Here is a 21,729-nt window from a genome sequence, read left to right on the forward strand (position 1 = left end):
TTATATTTCAGGGTTTTATTAGTCATTCTTCTGCAGAATCAAAATATTTAGCAAATTAGAGATTCCTCAAGACTGCTGATATTTCATTTATTTAGAACTTGATTGATGTACAATGTAATATTTTGAACTATCAAAAACAACCCCAAACCTGATTTGTAGTACTAGATGTTATTACTATGTAATTCTATAGCAGTGTGAAAAATGGAACTAATGCAGTGAGTATATTTGTTTTAAAGAAAGTGCTTGAAAGAAACCTCCTGCATCACACTGTGTATTACTTAAAATAAAATGATAACCGACTTTCTAGCAGGGCATTGTCTTAAATATTCTACAAGCCCAGGGGATTAGAAATACTGAGCCCCAGCTCTCTGCCTTCAAGGTTCAAGAACCAACACAAGTTGAAGGTCCAGGTCGAGTTCACAGCTTACCTGCTTCAAGGGAACTTACCACTCAGCATTGGACACTCGTGTCTGGCAGAAATGTTGGATGCATGGATAAAAAACAAAAACAAAGAGGACAAAACAAAGTTCTCTCTTTATGCATAGTGACAGTTTCTGAACCAGTGTTTTACTAAGTTACAGACTAACTTTCAATCAAAAAACAAAACTCCATTGCACTAAGGTCAAATTTAACCAGGTAATTTGGACTGTGACAGAGTCAAGTAATTCAGTACAAGCAGACAAGACACCATGAAAGCAGCTTCAAAGAACCAAAGCATCCTAGTTTCAGAGACAACTTAATATTCTTCTGTCCAACTCCAGTGCAACAATGAAGGGGGAACCACTCCATCTCTACCTATGTACAATTCCAGTTGAGACTGGGCAGTCCCAACTTTCCGTGGCCAAGCTGGAAAAAGGAAACTTAGGAAAGGACACTTTAAAATTTAATTTAAGAATGAAAGCTGGCCCTCAGTGGAAAGAGAAATGCTGGAGTGATGCACGCAGGCAGGCTTGCTCAGTCACTCTCCCTTGTATGTAAAAAGCTGGACTCCTTCCCATTGAGAGCAAGTCACACTGGATGCGAAGGTGGCGGGGCTGGTCCTGCTCTGTTGCACACCAAGAATCCAGGAATGTGTCTTCAGCTGGCTCCTGCACGGGCCATTAGATCTTCCAAAGCATTGTGTTGGTCGTTGTTGTGTAATAATAAGACCTCCTTAATGTCTTTCAGTTCAAAGCCCATTTCTTTAAATTGACTCATTAATTGGAGAAGTTCTGTGATCTGAAAGACAGACAGCCTGTTATTTGCAAGAGAAAAGCAGATGGACCAGTGCTGGGTGGAGGTTTAGCACAGAGCCTTGTCTTCAGCTGGGCATGCCATGATTGTGGATTCCTCCTCCCCAAGCACAGCCCATTCCAGCTCCATTAGGAGAAAGTCTGCTCCCGCCAGAGCTCTGGGCACAGCCCACAGGACCTTCAGTCCCCTCTGTTTTCCATCCTTCAGTTCAAAAACCCTCTTCAACACGGTATCAAAGCTCAGTTTGTGGGGGTGTCTTCTCTCACAGAAGAATATTTATCAGCCTGGCCCAATGTGGGATCCCAAAAATGCTGATTAATGGCACCCAGCTACCCCATCCAACAGCTCCCGCTGCACCTGATTCTTTATAAAGTTACTTGGACTTTGGGAACAGTGCAGTAGAAAATTCACAGCCAGGGCAGGCTGGCCAGGTTTGAAAGACAATCTGCTGCTGCTGCAGTTAGCTGTATCTGGTACCACACCCACAACATACCTCTGGGCATTCAAAACAATATGAACACAATAAGCAGGGTCTTAAAAAAAAATCTGTCCCCATAAAAATGGATGCAAATGAGACTAACAGAATAGCACAGACAAATACTAATGCTTTAACAATTTTTAGCTTTATCAACACAAATAGATGTCCTTTGGCAGCCAGTTTTGGAAACAAGGGAGCATTACCATGAAAGTGAGAATTACATCAGCCAGAGGAACTACTGCTGGAATTCCCTGTCATGGCACATTTTACTATTCCTGCACACACTGCACCCTCACCTTCTCCTCTGAACACTGGTGCATTTCCAAAGCTGCTTCAACAAGAAGTGGATCAAAGCCCTTCTCACAAAGCTGTCCATGTGCAAACAAGTAATCCAAAACCTGTGGGGAATGAAGGAAAACTGTGTTTGCGGAGAGGCACTTGCAGCAGGAAGCTGAATGTCACCTTGGTGCATGCAGAGGGACTGAGCATGATTCCACCCAAGGACAGAGATACAGTCCTAGCAGAGTTAAGACACTCCTTCTACAAGAGCTTGCACAGAGAAAGCAGACAAACTTTTCCGTCCTGCTGTGCTCTCTGACCATCACCTTTGTTCCAGTCAAAGCACCCTCAGAAGCGCATCTTTAGCCCTCTGATGGCAGAGCAGAAGTTTCACTGTGCTTTTTATACTACAAGTTTTAAAAATGAAACTGTAGGTCCAGAGCCAGGACGTTGTCTGCTTTTAGCTTCCTCTCAGACAGCCACAAGAGCTGATGCAATCTGAAAGCAGTCAGCCTTTGAAGATCAACTCAGCATATTAGCAAGTGAGCTGAAAATCCCAGCTCATGCACACGGAAACTGCTGCTAAGTTTCTTATCCATCCTCAACTTCAAGGAGAAGGGTCAGGTAGGCAATACTAGGTATGCAAAAGAACAGAGCTTGCAAGTGGAGCAGGATTTAAAACTGCCCTCTTAAGGGACCTTTTTTTTTCCACTTGATAACACAGTTCACTCCAGTGCATAGCTTACGCCACTTTCTGTGTGCAGGGAGAGGGCCAGCAGATCAGTCCCAAAAGCAGGAGTCCCTGGGAAATGCTCTGTGCAGCACACAGCTTGCTGAGGGTTAGCACAGGAGGTTGGCTGAAATGTTTGTTTGAAGCAGGTGCTAGAGCCATGCTTTGCTCAGCAGTGCTTTGTGCCCAGGGACTTGGTTTGCACAGGTGTTGGAGGCAGTGCTCAAGCAGGAAGGAGCAGCACCAGGGTGCACACAAGTCAATGAGTGTGGCCTTGCAGGAGCTTTCAGAGCTGTCTTAGGCCTGCAGGGGCCAATCTCTCTACAAGTAGAGATATCAGCATTGTAAACCCTGGTGCTCGGAACAAGGTAAGTTGGCTGGATTTCTGTCACATGTCTCTAAACATGGCCCAGAGCCATGCTAAGCTTCCTTTGAATGTGTTTGTGGCTCCTGGTGAGACACAGAATCTCTCTCCGCCATTTCACACAGAGCAAAGGGCCCATCTCAAATTCAGCATGGCTCCAACCCAGCACCTGCAGGTGTGGCTGACTCTAGCAGTCTCTCACCAGAAATAAGCACAAGCTTTAGGTTGCAACCCCTATTAGAGTAACAGTATTTACCCCACCCATTTAGCAAGCCCAAGACGGCTTCCCAGCAGAACCAGCATCCAATCAAGCATTTCTTTGCACTGCATGAGCTCTTACCTGGTCTATGTTTTGTCCTTTCTTCTTCATGGCTTTCAGGACATTCTCAGGTGAGTAGCCCATGTTGACCACAGTCTCCACACAGTGCCTTTCGCTGGGGGAGAGGCCCTGCTGCAGCTCAGCTGCAAGACTGCCCAGCCACTTCGTGCAGCTGCTGTTATTGGGCACTTTAGACACTGCAAAGTTTTGGTGTGTTACCTAAGAGAGAAAATCCAGAGATTGAAATGATGGTCATCTCCTACATCCCCACATCCTGTTTCTGCCTAATGCCAGAACCAGGATACTCCATGTAATTAATGCAAAATGTTTCTAGAGTGCCCTTGGGAAGTTAAACACTATGAGGATGAAACCAAGTAGCCTGATTCCCATCATACTCTTTTAACCCTCAAAGCAACAATCAACCCAGATTCTCCACAATGAACCCTTTCCTGCTGGTGTGACCAAAGCCTTTGAACACCGAAGCCCTGCAACACTAAAGGCTGGGATAAAGCCAAACCCTACACCTCAAAGGAAGCACAGATTGCTTCCTTCACCTCAGGTTTACTCATCATCCATGGTTTTCCATACTCAAAGGAAGACCATTTATCAAGATTATCATAAGCATGATCCAACGCAAGCAAGCACACAGGTTTATCTGGAAACTTACCACAGGGATTTCTGTTTCCTGGTAGTCTGGGTGTACCTGCTGGACAATACAAATAAAATAAGCATAAACATCATGCACCAGTCAGCAGAATTTGCCACAGCTGGGGGAGGAGCATTTTATAGAAGATTCTACCACAGGATGGGAGACTTTAGGGTATGATCAGGCTTCCACGTATGAGATACTGACATCACCCACTGCCTGCAGCTATAGAATCATCATCACAAGATCATTCCTCCTCTCAGCACTCTACAAATGGAATATAGTCCAAAAAAGATGTGTGTATGCCCACAAGAATGATGAGATTGTTTATTCTGTCACTGTAAGAGATGCATGTTCACACAGCCTCAGTTCAGCTCCTGACCAAATCTATGCTGCCTGAATAACAGTGGTAGTTTTGAAGTAATTGCTTAAAGACTGCTCTGGACTTTTTGACTGTGTGAAGGGGTGAAAGAAAAATACACCTATTTTCTATTCCCAAAGCACTGAACTCCATACACCACACAGGAACAACATGCCACACTGGCTCAAAAGAGCATGTGAGTTTTCTACTCAGCACTTGTCCTGCTCCCAGCACACCAGCAAGGCTGGGTCATGTCCCCTGCTGTGCACCTGCTCTGCTTCTGTAGAATCATCTCACCACATTGTACAACCTTGCCCAAGTTACCAGCAGTGCAATGTCAGGCCTTGGCCCCACCAAAGCTGCCCATTTCAGTTCAATACATATAGAACTCCTGCATTTTAAAGAGTTAGAACAGACTGCAAGAAATCATTGTGGACCAAGAACACTAGTTTTTAGCATTTCTTAATACTTATTATGCCAGCACAGATTGCTCAAAAGCTTGTCCATGTCCTTCAGAAAGGCCTTCTTAGTGCCCAAACTGAACAACAAAAAAACCCTCTATAAGAAAACCAATTCTGAAAAGATGTATTAGGATTTTGACAAATGCCATTTATTTGCAAAAAGATCCCAAACCACCACCAAGGAGGTTTTCTGCATTCATAAACATCTTCCAGGGTAAGAATTTCTCTTCTAGGAAACAAACCCAGAGACATCATATTCATTCTGATACACTAGGGTACCCAAGAACCTCTCATGGTGTGTTCTCCACACACATCCTCCCTCCAGACACTTTTTCCAAGGGAAAAAGGCATTGCAATATTGGATACATTGAAATAGGGAAAATAGCGCCAAAATCAGCTAGCGGATTATCAAATTGAAGGGTGATGCTTTGTTATTGATGCTGCAGCCAGGAAAACCAAAACTGTTTCTGACACCAGAAATTCAACAGTCTGGGAAACCAACTCCTCCTATTCAATCTACTTGAGTTTAATTTCAACCTACTGTTTTCATTAATCATTCCTACCTCTGCTAAAGCTACCAAACTGAGATTCAAGGAAAAAAAAAAAAGTGAGGACAGGAGACCACCACAGAACCTATGCAGCCTCAGAGAAGCCACAGATTTATTTTCATCCAAATATCCAATTCAGTGGTAAAACAAAAACTCCCATGGTAACTGCAAACTCAAAGTTAAAATTTCTAATCTTGTGAGAAAAAAAAAAAATCATCATGGAATACACTGGGATATGAGGCTTCTGCTCCTAGCCACAGAGATGATTATGACGTCTTTCTACTGTTTTCATACTCTGAGGATTTTTGTTACATTTACTTAAATTCTTTTGTTGCATTTACTTAAAATTTCTCACATGTCAGCCATCATTTTCCAGTGGAGCTATACAGTAGAAACATAAAACAAGTATAATCTGAAGTCTTGGAATTTAAACACAAATAAATATTGTTCCATCAGCATAATTATTTCTTGGTTCACTACTTCCAAAGCATAAATAGTTTCAAATGAATTAATTATTTTTATTATTTCTCCTAGTAAGTCTATGGGTTTTTTCCCCCCACTTCGTATCTTCCCATACAGCATTGTCAAGAGTACAGTTTCCCTCTTGGTTTTTAAAAAAATGTAATATAGCAGAAAGATTTTAATAGTTTGAGTCTAAATTTAGGCATCTTAATGCCAATCTATCTATTTGTAAGTGATCTTTCATCCCAGAGGTGCTATGTGTTTCATAACTGAGGTCATACAGGCCCCTCTCACACCTGTGACCTACAGGTGAGCAGGTGCCCAGCACACTGCTGCTCCTGCCAAAGTCAATAATATTGAATTTGCTCCAGTCATCATCAAACAGCTGTTCTGCTGTGCTCTGTCAGATACACTATTTCCCAGAATATTGTACTTCACAATTTTGAGTGCATTTACCTAACCCTGAAAAGAGCTGGGTGAATGAAAGGGGAGAAGCAGCATCACTTGTTTCAGAGCACATGGTGTCACACAAAAACTATAGTATGCCACTAAAACCACAGAATCACTGAAAAACTGCTTATATTGGATAGAGGAAAAACCCCAGATTATTTTAGAACAAGCTAGAGGATTTGACTACACAGCTTTCACTAGGCTTCATGAGTACTGGTGTCCAGATCTGTGGTTCTTCGTAAAAAAAAAAAAAAAAAATAGACAAAATAGACAAATAGACAAAATAGACAAAAACAACACCTGTTGTGAAGTTACTGTCCTCAAAATAATTTTAGAACTTGCAACAGGATTGAGGAAATGAAGAGTCAACAATCTCCCATCTCAGAGCTGTATGTGACCAACTGTAACGTTAAAAATACAAGATGATCTTTAAGGCTGGTTTTAGTCTCCACCAAGCAATGACTCCACCCTCCTTCACAAGAAAGGATGAATACAAGATTTCACATCACTATAATTTTTTTCCTGTTAAAAGTTAGGTTTTTAAAGGATCTCAAGAAGAAAACTGAAATGAAAAAAAAATAGGCTTACTTCACTGCAGGTCAACCACAAGCACTTTTTTCCTGCCTGAATGACACAGCACATCTGTGTGTTTTAACCTATTATTATTTCTGTTCCTTGAGAAGCCTGCATTTCCCATTATTTCCATCAAATAAACAAGCAAACCAAGGAAGAAAACCAGAAGAGATTTGATTCAAAGCCTAACAGCAGTTCAGAATCTGATATGTCTCATCTGGGTAGGACAAAATGTAGGACTGTACACTGAAGATGCTTCATATGCTTAGCTCAAAGGTGTGCAACTATCAACAACAAATGAGAGCTGAAAAGCTGAAAGAACAATCATTGGAATTGGCCTAAGAATGTCAAATCTGGGGGAAAATGCAGGGTAATAATCTGAGGATCATAACTACCACCACAGAGACCTGTTGATCAATTTGACACATAAGTTAAGAGGATCTACAATTCATTCCTAGTAAATGAAATTATAACCAAAGTAACAGGGCGATTTAGAGGCAAGAGTTGCCTCTGCACCTCCACCTCCCACCAGCAACCCCAGTTCCATTCCACTCCATGTTTACCGTAGTCGATGTGCTTTGAGATGATTCTTCTTCTGTACAAACAGTTGAAACAGCCAGGGAAGACAGCCTGGATGAAGGGGGTAATGTCTCCCTGCCACTGTCCTCATTTAGAGCGGAAAGACCAAGCATATGGTGTCCATTCAGTTCACTGGCTTTGCTCTGAGCACAGGTCTGCAAAGAGCTAAGCAAAGTGCCATTGCGGAGACAGGTAGTGCTGTGGAAAGTGCTTGTAAGCTTTGATGATTTCTGATCCCCCTCATCGGAGTCAAGCTTAGGGAATGACAGGGATTTGATATTGCTCACTGAAGTGATGGGAGAAAGGGACACTTTGGAAGACAAGGACATCTTTTCACAGTTTCCCAACTGTGGTAAAGTGATAAAGCCATTGGGTTTATGAAGGGGTTTGAAGTCCAACGTGGCCCTTTCTATGGATGCTAGAACTTCCTCATCTTGCAACACAGACTCAGACCCTCCTTTAGGCAAAGTATTATCTAACAGCTGGGCAACAATTGGCCCAGTAGTACCAACATGAATTTCAAGGATATTTTTTAATTCCTCCTTATCATCAATAGTTTTTAATTCCAGTTTATCAAACGGGTCTTCTTCACATTCAAAATCAGCTGGGTTGAAATCTGCCTTTGGACGAGGTGGACTGAGGACCTTTTGTTTCACAGAGCTGGTGTTGGCTGGGGTAGGAGTCAGAATATTATTGTGCTGCAGGCTAGCAAGGATGGGGTTAATAGGAGGAGGCATGGCTTCAGGGCAAGGTCCCTCTGAGAACCCCATCTTGGTGTTGTCCTCTGGAGCTGTTTTTGAGTTTGCTAGAACTTCTTCTGCCTTGAGTTCAGCTTCTCTCTGGGCAGCCTGAATTTTTTTGATGTCTTCGGCCCACTCGATTGTTTTCTTTTCCAGTGAGAAGTCATACTAGATGGGGGTGGAGGGGAAAGGAGAGAAGGGAAATTAAAAAAGTTACACAGATCAAAGCTACTACTTCTAACAGCAACGAAAATTAACACAAAGAGAAAAAGAGCTATATGAGTTACCAGTAACAGCAACATTTTTTTACAACCTGCAGATTGACAAAGCTGGCAGGCACCAGAAGTACTTAATTTTGCAACTAACAGCAAAACCTGGCTGCAACCTGTATTAGAATACTGTATTTTGCCTCCTTCCTGTGTTTAGCTTTTCTTTAGAACTACTCATCATCCCAAGATCAGTTTCACAGCCCTCCCACCTTCTTCTTCCAGGACAAGGGAGGTAGCAAGGGGAAGTCTAATGAGTTATTAGATGAACAATCACACCCTGATCTGACACCACTGAATTATCCCCAGTCCACAAGGTCTACAAGTCATTCAGCAGAGTATTTTTGCATCCAAAGGCAAGTACAGTATTACTCAGTTTCCCCGAAAAGATTCTTAAAGGACTTGATATTAGAGTGCTACACTCATTGGTTTAGGCAGTATTTTCATTCCCACTCCAGTGCAGTGCCTCACCAGCCAAAGGGGATACAGTGGCTACACCAATGCCTCTCCTGGGTGAGAAACCTAAACCCGAGAGGTGTTGTCATTGGTGAGGCAGCAGCAGATTTTGCTGTAGTTACTGATGTGAAAGGATCTCAAAAACTTTTCCCATATAACATCAGATCCTTTAACACCAGATCAGCACAGGGAGGCATCTACTCACTACCAAGGTACTGATCACAGAGTGGCTTCGTTGTAAAGGCCAAAATACTGAGGAGCCTAATTCTATCTTTAATATCCACATATTTTTTAATACCAAGAAAATGAGTGAGAAGCTACGTTTCCTCCACTTCTTTATTTTTTAACAGTTCTCACTACAGCTGTAAAAAGAGTCAAATTCCACTGTGAGATGCACTGTTCACACTGTGCAGGGTACTGTGGCCTGAACAGGCACACTATGCTGGTTGAGCCTCAGCTTGGCAGTAAAATGGAGACACTGCACAGCCCAGCCAGCAAAAGGACATTAGTGTCCCCTTTGGTTCTCTCACACCAGTCTGAGTGGAAATACGGATGCTAGGAAAATCAGGTTTAATGGCTATGAGGGAAAAGCTATGAAGTAGGATAACGGGGTAATATGTAGGGCAGGGAGAAAAAAAACACAAGAAAAAAAGCAGAACCACCAACAGCAATCTGTCACAGACAAAGTAAAAACAATCATCAGTTGGGACTGGTCAAAGAAAATCACGGATCCAGATGAGAAAACATAATTCAGTTAGACTTCCTGTATCATAACCTGCATTTGGAGATTAGATTTCCAAGAGTTACGCTAAAGCAATTGATTTTTGGCTACTAATTGCTCATTTCACCAGAAACATGCCCCTCAAGACAGGAAAGCCATTCATGTACCAAGCTGCAACCTGTTCACCCCACAGCTTGGAAAAAATGCTCACTCAGAACTACACAGAAGAGCACACAAGAACTACAGAGAAAATAAGAACTGAAAATTATGTCATTGCCCATAAGTATCAGTTCTTGGGATTTTTCCTCTTAAAAAATTATATTCAAATTTTATCAAGGTAACATTTAGAACTAACTACTACACAAAACCACTGTGCTTCTTTGAAGTAGATAGACTAAAACAAATGCTTAAAAATAAAAGCCTAATGGCTTTTTAAGGTAATAAAAATTAGAAGTTTTTTGCATGACCTATCATATTTTACTTTTCTATATATCCCAACAGATTTTCTAGAAATACAAGACTGACTGTGTTGCAAACTGTGACAACTTGGAATGTACAGCACCACAGGCTGGGGCCAGGGGTGAGGGAACAGGGAGCAGAAAGAGAAAACATCACTTACCTGGGCTTCTCTGACAAGCTGAGAAGAATCAGACAGACAGAAACCAATGGGTAATCCAACCTTTGCAGGGGTTTTGAACTTATCTCCTATCTTAAATGGGACATCATCAAGGTAACTGAAAGGCCCTGAAATCAGAAGGAGAAATTTTATTACAGAACAAACAAAACAAAAAAACAAAACAAAACAAAACAAAACAAAACAAAAAAAAAAAAAAACAAACAAACAAACAAACAAAAAAAAAAACCAAACAAAAAAAAAACCCCACAACTCACAAATTACATGCTTTCAATTTGGGCTCACATTGCTGTATTTGCAGGCTATTTTATCTCCACTGCAGCATCTATACCAGATAACACAAATGAAGTTTGACGCTGTTTGGACCTCAGTGCCTCAGTTTAGTTTAGGAACTATCCTCAGAGTTTAATTCCTAAATTCTAGCCCATGACTGTTAAGAAGAAAAAAAAAGGCAAACCCCCTCACAACCATGATCCATGGATTTTCACATCAATGCAACCAGTATCTTTGTTTCCTTTGTGACAACACTATTCCTACACAACTGGATGCTGAAGCTCTCCTGAACACTGTATTTTATCTCTATAAAAAGATCCATTATTTTTTGTCATATTTAAAACAGATTTTAAAACTACCTAGCTTTAGAACAACTAAGATAAATAAGATAAACTACAATCAAGGTTTTGACATACAAGTAGTAAGTAGCATTTGGACAGAAGGGATCACAAAGGCAAACCAATGAACCAAAACCATTCCACTTTAAACAAAACACAGTGAAATACCAAGGCTGTTTGGCACAGCAACTCTAATTTTTGAAAGAAGGCAATCTAACTTTATCAGGCCCTACATCTATAATTTTTCTTCTTGGATGACACTTTTCCTGCAAATTCACAAGGAAAAAACACTTAGAGCTCAACCACCTCCAAGCAGCCAGACTAGTCATGTGTTTTCCTTGAGCGACTGTGAAGAAGTATGAGAAAACCCAAAATACAAACTAAACAGCTTTTCCATTAGCTGAAAGTGGTCTCTTGGATCACTGGTCTGAGCTTTTGGAATCACAGGCAAGGTTTCCGGCATGTGTAACAATCTGAAGAGCTACAATTATTTGTAGCTTCTTACTGAGTGATACAAATACAGACAGACCTTAGCGGCATCACTCTAAGATGGTGATCAGTGACCAAGCCCTTGCTTAATGAACTGTGACTTGCTGTTTTTATCTGACCCATTTTCATACTCAGAGAGCAGTTTAAGTACTGTTTGTGTTCCCTCACTGTTGATTCATCTACAAGGCAGCCACAGACTCCCAGAGGCTGGGCAGCTTTCATAAACAAGAACATCCTGTCAATTTGTAGTTAAAGGCTTCTATGGTGTAATTACTTGAGCTCTCACACTATGCACACACTGGGTGGTCAGAGTCCTGTTAGGACACTTTAAAATGATCAGGATGAACAACCTACATCCCATCTGCACCTTCAGGACGAAAAGAAAAAGCTCCAGGGAGAAGACAACAGTATTTTCAGTGATCCTTACTGGGAATCACATATCCAAGCATTGCACAGCACAGCACCCAGACAGCACCTCACTTAGCACTCTTTACAACGCAGCATCCGAATTGTACCTGAGCTGACAATTCGAGAGCCTGACAGGCCAAAGCATTTGCTTATACAGAAATAACAACTGTTATTGTCAGACTCTGCCAGCCAGAGTGGTAAATCATGGCCAGCTCAGAGACAACCCGATCTGCCAACTGCCGCTACCACAGCCTGTTTAGTCCCACTGGCACAAGTCCTGCTGTAAGCCAGATGATCCAAGCACAGCAAGATTACCTCTCTACATGGATCTCCCAACCCAAATTGCTCAGCTTGCAAATCCTTGTCTTGTTAGACCCATTAACAATATGTAGTGGCCACTTCCACTTGCACAGCAACAGCTGAAGCAGATACCAGTCACAGAGGGTACAAGCACAAACTGTTGTTTACATACCAGCAATCTTGTTTTGCACAGCAAATAAAAAATACTAAGCACACCTAGACTAGCTATATTGACAGCTGCTAGCTCAACTCCAGAAGCCTGATTAAGGAATAAAAATGTCCTACTTTCTCCCCAGTGTACTGATTTTTTTAATAACAACCCTTGCTATAATCTCATCCTGAATATAACTGACAAAAAGCCCATAAGCACGTATTAAAAACATCTTAATTGGTTTAGGACATTTGATGGCAAAAAGTCTGAGCAAAACACCTATGCGCATAGATTTGTTTGTTCCAGCCCAATCAGAACACTACTAGCTTGGCAAAGCTAAGTATCCAGAGAGCCAAGATTTTTTTCCTTTTTGTGAGCAGATCACAGTGAACACACTGAAGAGTAAAAGGTGCAAATTGTTTTAAATGCCACATTCTAGAGCAGTAAGAAAAACCTACATTAAAAAGGTATTACAAAACACATTGTTACTACAATCACATGTTCAAGTGAAAGGACTTAAGTTTTTACCAAACTGTTATTATTTAGTCTGTTAGCCACTTCATCCTTGTATCAGTTAAAAGCACACAGTAATTTCTGAGTATAGGCCTGGCAAAAATGTACTTGTCAGCCCAGTCTCTGGCACTGTGCTCTGTACTACATTCCTGGCACAACAAAAAGAATAGGATTTCTCTCCACTTCAGTATAACCCACAGAAGTGTCCTTCAGTTTGGCACCAAAATGGAAACAAACAAACAAACAACCCCCAAAAAACCCCAGTTACAAATGGGGAACAGTTTCGAAACCACGTGGAACTTAGAACTTAGTTGTTGTGGTCACATGAACCACTTACAAAATTGTCAGAAATCAGAGTTTGAAAGCTTTGAAATTATATAGCAACAGCAAAAATACAAAACACAGTACTGAAATATTGAAGTGTCACACTTGGCAAAGCCCACACAGGAAAAGGAATTCTTTTCCCTCCACTCATATCTTGTATTTCCATCTTCATCTCCATTTGAACATGGTACTGGAGCAACCTGCTCTAGGTGACCCTTCCAGGGGTTTGGACACAACAATCTGCAGCCTCAACCACTCTGTAATTCAGTGACAGCCCTCTGACCTCTAATACACAGTTCAACAATAATCACAAGAGATACATCAACTATATTCACTGATTTCATCAGCCTGCCAGAGACATGGGGCTGAAGGCAGCCATGGGGAAGGATGCTTCACAGTAAGCCAAAACTCACTTTACTTAGTAAAGTAACAACCCTGGAGGACCGAAGCAACTGCCCTGCTGACCTCTTAAGACAAGGAAGCTGCTCTCCTACTCTTCACAAACAGTACTGTGACAGTGTGATTAGGAACAGAGGGTACACAAAGGAGCAGACAAGTCAACCAGGCAGCTCACAGCACCATTTGTTTGGACTTTGTTATTTTGAAGCCAGGAGCATGTTCCACCATACCATACTGTTCTGGGAAATATTTAACACATGTTGAATTCTAGCCCTGAGCAGCTTTTGCTAGTCTGTTTAGGAGAGAAGGAGAAAAACAAAAACCAGACGTAAAAAACAAGCAGATCAGAATGTTCACAGAGACCATTTATAGACACAAGAACAACTGGTGAATAGCTGGCAACTACCAAATGAAAAAGTTATCTTGCAGCAGGGTCACTGGGCCACAACAATGGAGGAGACCATCTAAAAATGATGTTTTGATATGCTATTTTTATTAATCCTTAACCCAGTATTTAAGTGCAACACTTCTTATTCTGTACTTCAGCTCTACACCTGCAAGACCAAATAAGAAACTCCAGGAAAAATTGAATTCCCCAGGACCCTTTTATTGGAAAACTTATCCAGCAAGATCAAGACTGAATTTCTAAAAGCATTAGTTTTGACAGCCTGAAAATGATTACTGATTTGAGGAAGCCACATTACATACAATGAACTGAACTTTAATGTTCCACAGCAATATTAATTACACTCAAATTATTCTCCATTTTCTAAAATATAAGGACATTACAGGCAAATAACTTATGATACCAATCACCTGCATGACTTTATGCATGTCATATGTAGAAGACAGAAAAACACAGTCTCTTCTTCACCTGCCTCCTGAACCAGATTAGTCCAATTTAGGAGAGAAACTCACAGCTAAGCAAAAATAAAGCACAATTCAATGTTGTATTAAAAGCTTCGCTTTCAATTCAACTTCTCATGTGACTTCCATAGGAAGATGCTATAGATCTAATGTCCACTTTGGCAAACACCAGAGCAGTTCACCTTTGATTCTGAAGGGGAATTTGTTGGGGAAGGGGAATGTGTTACTCTGCCATGAAAGAACAGGGAACAGCCAGAGACTGATTTTCAGTTTAATCAGAGAACAGGCGAACACAGCATCAGCAAGCAACTATGCAAGAAGGAAGCCAAGGCACTTTGTTCCTAACAAAAAAACTACTCAGAGGCTAAACTGATTAGTCTCTATGGACTGTCTAGGCTAGGACATTAGCCAGCAGCAATAATAGGATTCATCCTGTTGAAAAGACAAGGATACCAAATTTCACTTACCATGAGAGTCGGATCCCAACTTCTTAGAAGCCATTTAGAACCTGAAAAACATTTTAAAACAGCTTGAACAACTTTGTATATGTAGCACAGAGTGATTCTATGCAGCTACAGTCTTATCTCTAGGTAAGGGAACACATTGCAAACACCTGATGTGCCTGTTCCCAAGACAGATAAGCAAACATATTTTTTGCCTTGAAACTAATTGAGCAGACAGCTTAGCCCAGGGTCTGCCAATTGAAACAGCAAAATAAAGAGGAAAAAAAAAAAGCCCAAAACAAAACAGCAAACAGCCAAGACACAACCAGGGTGATCAGGAAGACAGACAGTTACAGATCACAGCACTCAGAGGCCACTCTGTCTCAGCCTCATGAAGTACACTCTGCCTCCCTTTGCATTAAGAATAGCTCTTCCTACTGGAAATACCACACTGATCCTCTTCAGTTTAATCCCTGCTGCTCTAAAAAAGGGATACTACCATACTGGGTACACAGCCAGTTAGCCAGCATGGTGCTCATCTAGACACACTGAGCGATGCATAAAACAGGTATAAAATAAATAGTACCATGAGGAAGATATGCTGGATACACACAAGAAACCAATGAGAACAGACCCCATCCACTGCCCATAACATTTAGCAACAACTTCTAAAATTTGGATGCAAATCCTTGGCCAAGATGGTAAACGTGGAAGTGCTTAGCCAGTTTTTAACAGAGCGTAGGCCTGCCTTGTGAAAAGAGTTGCTCAAGACAGAGTCAGTTCAAGATAGGTCAGCTAGAACTCTGCTCCAGGATGCTTATGGTACATTCTATAACATGGGGTTTTTTACTAGATTAGAAGTCATCACAAGGTCTATCTCAAGACACCACAGAGTAATTCCTAGAGTAACTGAATCTATTTGTAAGTGCCCCTTGTAATATTATGCAGGACAAAGACTCAGAGTTACCCTTTGTCTCTGAAGTTCTCCAGCTCACAGACTGAAATGTCCAACAGCTCTTCTTCAAAACCATGGAGGCCTCTGGTGCAACCCCACAGACAGTAGAGCACAACAATATGCCCATCATTCCCTAGTCAAGGACTCTAGGGCTCACTCTTCCCCATTGCAGATTCCAACTGCAAACATTACATATTAAAGGAAGGTGAGGATTACACAGCTTAGCTATTTCCTCCTTGCTGCTGGTGACAGGACTGAGGACAAGAAGAGCCAATTTCAAGTACTCCAGGGTAAGTCCCTTTAGCAGTGCAAAGATCCCTTTCAACTTTATGTCAAAATCAAGAGGTGAACCAGCCCTGGCTAATGGGAATCCTACACAAGCTAAAGCAAAAGCTGTACAAAGATGACCCACGTGCAACCAGACTTTTGAAACACAGTGGGCAGATGCTGGGCCATGGAGAAGTGAGTCATGCTGGGCAAGTCCAGGTGCACACTGCACATAAAAACTGTGTGTCATCTTGCTCAATGTTTGTCAGGCTCTTTTCAGAACTCACCAACCTCTGTCAGCAGTCTTTACTATGTCTGAAACTATTCCACTAAGCCAGAAACTAGTTCTGGCACCTGGTTCTCAGAAACAAACAAAACATTAAGGCTTCAAGACAGAAAGAAAAAGTGAGAAAAAAAGAAGTGAAAACAGTGCCAAGCCTGCCATCCAAGGAAGGATGTCAAGGGCAAACCCACCAGACTACTCAGTAGAGCTGCATGTCAACCACTGGAGCTGAACAAGCCTTACCAGTCCCCGTGACCAGACTGCAGGCAACAGCACATGAAATAGCTGCACCTGCAGACCCAGGTTTCACTGCCAGACAAGCTGCTGTGTCGGTAGTTCCTCTGTGTGAGAGTAGCAATAAAGTCATCAACTGGATTTGTTTTTAGTGAAAAAGCCAGGTGACATGTAAAATCATACAACCTTCACATCCTCACCAGTTGTCTGTTTGTCCCTGGAGACTGCATGGCAGTGGGTGCAAGCACTGCTCACTCTCCACTGAACTTGGGACAAAGCCTCTACATACTTCTTTTAATTTCTCAAAATTCTTTTTTCTAGTTCCTACCTCAGACTGCAAAGCAACTCCTTTTTAGAGGATTTCAAAAACTTCTTATTCGAGAAATTATCCTCCTCACTTTGCCAAATTAAGTTGATACGAGGGTTTGCTCAAGGCAGCACCAGTTACTGCTCCAGGGACATGAGTGGCAATGCACATAAATCCCAACCTGCCAAAACTGCACATCCAGCTTCCAAGGAGTTTTGCAGTAGCCTATCACTCTGGAGCTGCATAAAGTTTCAGTGTCATTCCACGTAAGATACATATCTTGCTTTTGCTGCCAATCCTGTAGTAAAATCCTAATGCTGACCTGATGTCTGCATTAACTTCAAGATGCAGTGGAAAAATAATTCCTCTGCCATATGCAACAGCTTAATTAACCACAGAACTAGTTAAGGCACATCAGCAGCAAGCTAGTCATGAAATGGATCATTTCCAGAACCAGTCACTTTAGATTCACATAGCATTTGTGCTATCTATCACACAGGTTTTCGTGACGCACTGGGAGTGTGCACTTAAGACACCATTAGTTCAGAAGGCACTTATCAGCAAGCAAAACTGTTAAGCACCACACACAGTAACACAAGAAGAGGCTGCCAGCCACATTTCCACATTTCATCACACCCTTCCCAAAGAAGGTTTAATTAAAATAGTGTCTTACGACTAATCAGATTTGACAGGCTAGTCAGGGACCACTGTTACAAGCATGTTGCGGTTGCTCTGTCCTTCTGGCTGGGAAAACAGTACTTGTGTCCAGTTAGGTGGTAACTCATGCTGTTACTGTGACACTCTGCATTATCTGAATATTAATTAAACCATGCAGGTTTGCTTATTTTTGCTACCACTCATTTTGAAATATAATTTGAAATTCGGACTGCTTCCAAAGCTTTATTCCAAATCAGATGAGAGACAAGTGAAGCACTACTACTGTTCCCTTTGATCTCCAGACTTCAGAACAAGATGCTGAAGGGCATTGGTGATAACAGCACATGGTGGCATGGATTTTGGCCTGATACTTTACTGCACATCATAAATTGACAGAGTACAAAAAAACTTTTTCCACACCTTTCCTGCCCTAGAGGAACAAGTTAGTTCCACAGTACTACAGGGTGTTCTTACAGCCGTCTACAAGCTCTCTTCTATAAACGTAGACCTCCCTACCCTCACTCACTTGTTCTTGGTTCTGGCCAACTGTCCATGGAGAAGATCAGGGCTGCAAGTACATAAAAGTTACAAGGAACTGAAACAACCTGAAGTGAACTCTTCCCAATCCATCTGCATCATTTTTTACGAAGGAATACTGAGGCAGCATATCAGCATTCTTAAAACCAGCCAGTCAGAGGAACATAGCATAGCAAGAGCCCAGGATGAGGGCAGAGGACCTCAGAGCAATCATGACAGAAGGGGAGAGGAGACAGGGAAACAACCACAATAACAAACAACAACACAAAGAAGCAGAAACACAAGTGGTAAGGCAAAACTGATGACAGCCATAACTGGCACAGAGAGGTGATGAGCTGGAATGGCTTGAAGAGATAGTGGTGACCAAGGCAATCCACTGGGCACGTCATCACTTAAACCTGAATGACATTTAGTTGTGCTGCCAGACAAGAACACAGAAAAGCATGACTTGGTGCAAGAAGGCAATGCCAAAGGGAGAGTCCCATCAACAGATGAGAACAAAAAAAAAATATTACAAAGAGGGACTCAGGAAGAGCTTCTGGGAATTCGGGGTGGGTTTTTACTTTTATTTCAATGTTTTTTCTACTTTCCCTTGAGTTTATATCTTCATCGCTTTTCTTCTGAAGGAGTTCTGACTAGACAAGTTGGAAGCATCCTACCACTAATGATATCTGTAATTGCTTTATTCATGATAATTCAAACCAATATAACTATTTGGCAAGAACAACTGGACTTTTGCTGCTATGTTCCTGAGTTTAGGGAGCAAACCTGTCTAGATTCCAGACCATGTGAACTCTCTAAAGTAATTTCCACCTAAAATTCAGATAAATGAAAAATAAATAACTTACGGGTGAAAGGAAACCCTCAAGTTATCAACTATAATCAAATCAGCACATATATGATTTTCAGAGAAAGAGACCTGATCGTGCAATTTCCATTTTACCTGCTAATACACATTGTGTAGTCTATACACTACTAAGGATGCACATTCAGTCTGAAAACTACAAAAACAAAAGGCTGAAAAAGTAAAATTTTTTTTTCCTGCTTGTATACGTTAATGCACTACTGACTTTACAATAAAAAAAATTAAAAATCACTTCGATTGAAGTGATTGATTTCTAATGGTCACAGGTATTCAAAATTTAAGACAGCGTTTTCAGCTTTCACTCTACCTACTTGTTTCAGTGCAAGTGAAAGGCTATAACCAACATCAGGAGTCTGTATATATAGCTTCAAACACCAAAAATAGAAGTCAACAGTGCCTGTTACTAAGAAAAAAAACAGAAGTTAAGTTTCTTATATCAAAGTTTCATCTATGTAAGTGTTCAACCACTGCTACGCAGCTCAGATATCTTACAACCTCTCTCAGCAAAGAGCTGTTAAGTTCAACACAGTACAAAACAGATTCCATGCTTTTACTGCAGTATACAAATGGATGACATCACCCCAAAACCTGCAGCCATTGCTTCTGCTTTGTACCTCTAAGAGTTCTGCAAACAAGAGCACATGGAGGTACTCCTCTCACAAGAGAGCACAATGATGTTGCCACTGGTAGCAGCTCCCTGGATAAAGCTGTAAAACTACACGTGACATACTGCAACTACGTGCCTACAACACTTCCCATGGCCCCCTCTCCCCCACCAAAACCCCAAATCAAGCAAAACCAAAAGCCAGAGCCAAAATATCAAGACTCCCAAACAAAAAACCCACAAAGGAAAGGAAAAAACCCACCTCTTTCACCAGTCCTAACAGAAAAGTAAGTTCTAACTATCTACATTAATTCCTCTTAAGTGCTACCACAATCCAGGAGATAAAGTAAATTAAATTAATTGGTCAATTTTAAGATTGACAAAAACAAACCAAACCCTCCTTGAAGCCAACACTCTTACGAAGTTGCTATCCAATTTTCAAGGGGCACTAGTTAAAACAAATCTAATTATATCTTCATCTTATGGGACACAAATACAGGCAGTCATCATTCTACATTTAACCATTCAGACTAGGGTTTACACTGACAAGAGGGGACTTGAGGGAGGAAATTGTGAGTTATCCCTGCTGCAAAAATATCCCACGAATTAACAGTCTAAGCAACTGTGGTCAGACCTAAATCTGAAGAACAGCCTACATCAAACAAATGCAGTTGTTTATTACTAGTGCAATGACTGATGGGCAGAGGGACAGGAACAAATAAAATGGCACTTTCTAAAGCATTTTTCAAAAATGTAAGTAGGAAGGAAAGGGAGAAAAGACCCTGAAGAATAGGACTGTGTGCAGACCACATTACTGGCTTACAAAACAACACTAGTAATGGTCACAACATCCATTATGGAGTTTTGCATGCGGATGTTTGATTGCATCTTCCGCAGTGATAAACATCAGGAGACACTGAGTCTTCAAACTGTACCATTGCTTAACGTGACATAGCAGGCAATCAGCATTTTGCTCCAGAACCTCTCTGTTGGTGGCTTCCGCAAGCTCTCAGAGAGCCATGGCATTTCTCTATCGTTCCATATGGATTCACAGCATTGACATTAGACAACCTGCACTTCCATTTCTCCTCATGTCATGCCCCACTTTGTTCATTGAAGACACTGGACCCGTTACAAGCACATACAGTTGTGTTAACCAGTTTGGCTGGTTAAGGATTTAAGGTTTATAACTGACAATAGACACAGCTCCATTCCTCTTTTAAGATCCTGACTATGTGTTTGAAACATAAGGTAATTTGCCATACACTTCACACAGAAATTAGGGACAACCCTACAATGGCTGTGGAAATGAAGCACACTAATACACCAAATTTTTAATCACTTTTTGACTTATCAGCCATACAGGTTTCCAACACAGTTGAAGTTTATATAACTCACAAACCTCTAGAAATACAAGTTTCACAGGCAACAGCACAAGGAAACAGAAAAGTACTTACAGAGAGCCCTGTGGTTAAAGCAGATCAGGGCAAGCTTTTCCTTTGGCCAAACGCTGACGTGCCAAACAACAGCATGGAAGATGCACCCATTCTAAATTCACATTTAACTGTGGCAGCAAATGGGTGACCTTTTTAAAAAGGACTCTTTCCAGAAAACTCAATCTCGTCACAAGAGAAAACCATCTGCAACAAACATCTAAGGCTGGACTGATTTCCAGACACCAGAAATTGGGCAATGTGCAGGGTCTGTTGGACCATATCCAAGAGCAGATGCGGATTTCAGAGTGCAGTTTAGTGATTTTTACCTAAGTTATTTAAAGATCATGTAAACAAAACAGGTGAGAGAAAAGAGATAAGTTTTCTTTTTTTTTTTTTTTTTACTTCAAGGTCAGCTTCACTAATCTACAAACTACACACCCACCAAAAAAAAAAAAAGAAGCGGCGGTATAGTAGAAATAGAGGACTAACTTCCCCTTCCTTGATGCACAAAAGAAGCAAGACAGAAATTTGAGAGATAAAAATATAAATGTGCCAGCCATGCAATTCCTACATTCTAGGAAAAAAGTGAAGATGATGATCCAGGACTCATACCAGCAATGAGGGCTGCAATAATCTCAATGCAGTAATGAAACAAGTCCCAAATTCGATGAGCAGAGCAACTGTTTTTAACAGCTATTTTTCCTATTATCTGAAGTTTGGATAGAAAATACCTACCAGTTTTGAGAGTTTGAAACTATCAGATGGTAAGCATCTGGTAA

The 21,729-nt window shown here is 41.3% G+C and overlaps 1 protein-coding gene across 3 annotated transcripts in view; it reads right to left on the reverse strand.

Annotated features, from left to right (window-relative positions):
* The window catches only part of UBAP1 (ubiquitin associated protein 1), a 30,531-nt gene continuing 8,802 nt past the window's right edge, over positions 1-21,729 (reverse strand). Inside the window, exons 1-8 of one of the 3 annotated variants that reach the window (XM_083883377.1) lie at positions 19,222-19,267; positions 14,830-14,870; positions 10,286-10,410; positions 7,468-8,391; positions 4,071-4,106; positions 3,425-3,622; positions 2,008-2,109; positions 1-1,218 (exon numbers count right to left, since the gene is read on the reverse strand). In XM_083883377.1, the coding sequence (XP_083739503.1) occupies positions 1,078-1,218; positions 2,008-2,109; positions 3,425-3,622; positions 4,071-4,106; positions 7,468-8,391; positions 10,286-10,410; positions 14,830-14,863 (1,560 nt within the window). In that variant the 5' untranslated portion in view covers positions 14,864-14,870; positions 19,222-19,267 and the 3' untranslated portion in view covers positions 1-1,077. Of the gene's footprint in view, positions 1,219-2,007; positions 2,110-3,424; positions 3,623-4,070; positions 4,110-7,467; positions 8,392-10,285; positions 10,411-14,829; positions 14,871-19,221; positions 19,268-21,729 lie in introns of those variants that run through there. The other 2 variants (XM_083883375.1, XM_083883376.1) reach the window with 2 other exon arrangements.

Source organism: Zosterops lateralis, assembly GCF_965231275.1.
Source record: "Zosterops lateralis genome assembly, chromosome: Z".
Classification (NCBI taxonomy): domain Eukaryota; kingdom Metazoa; phylum Chordata; class Aves; order Passeriformes; family Zosteropidae; genus Zosterops; species Zosterops lateralis.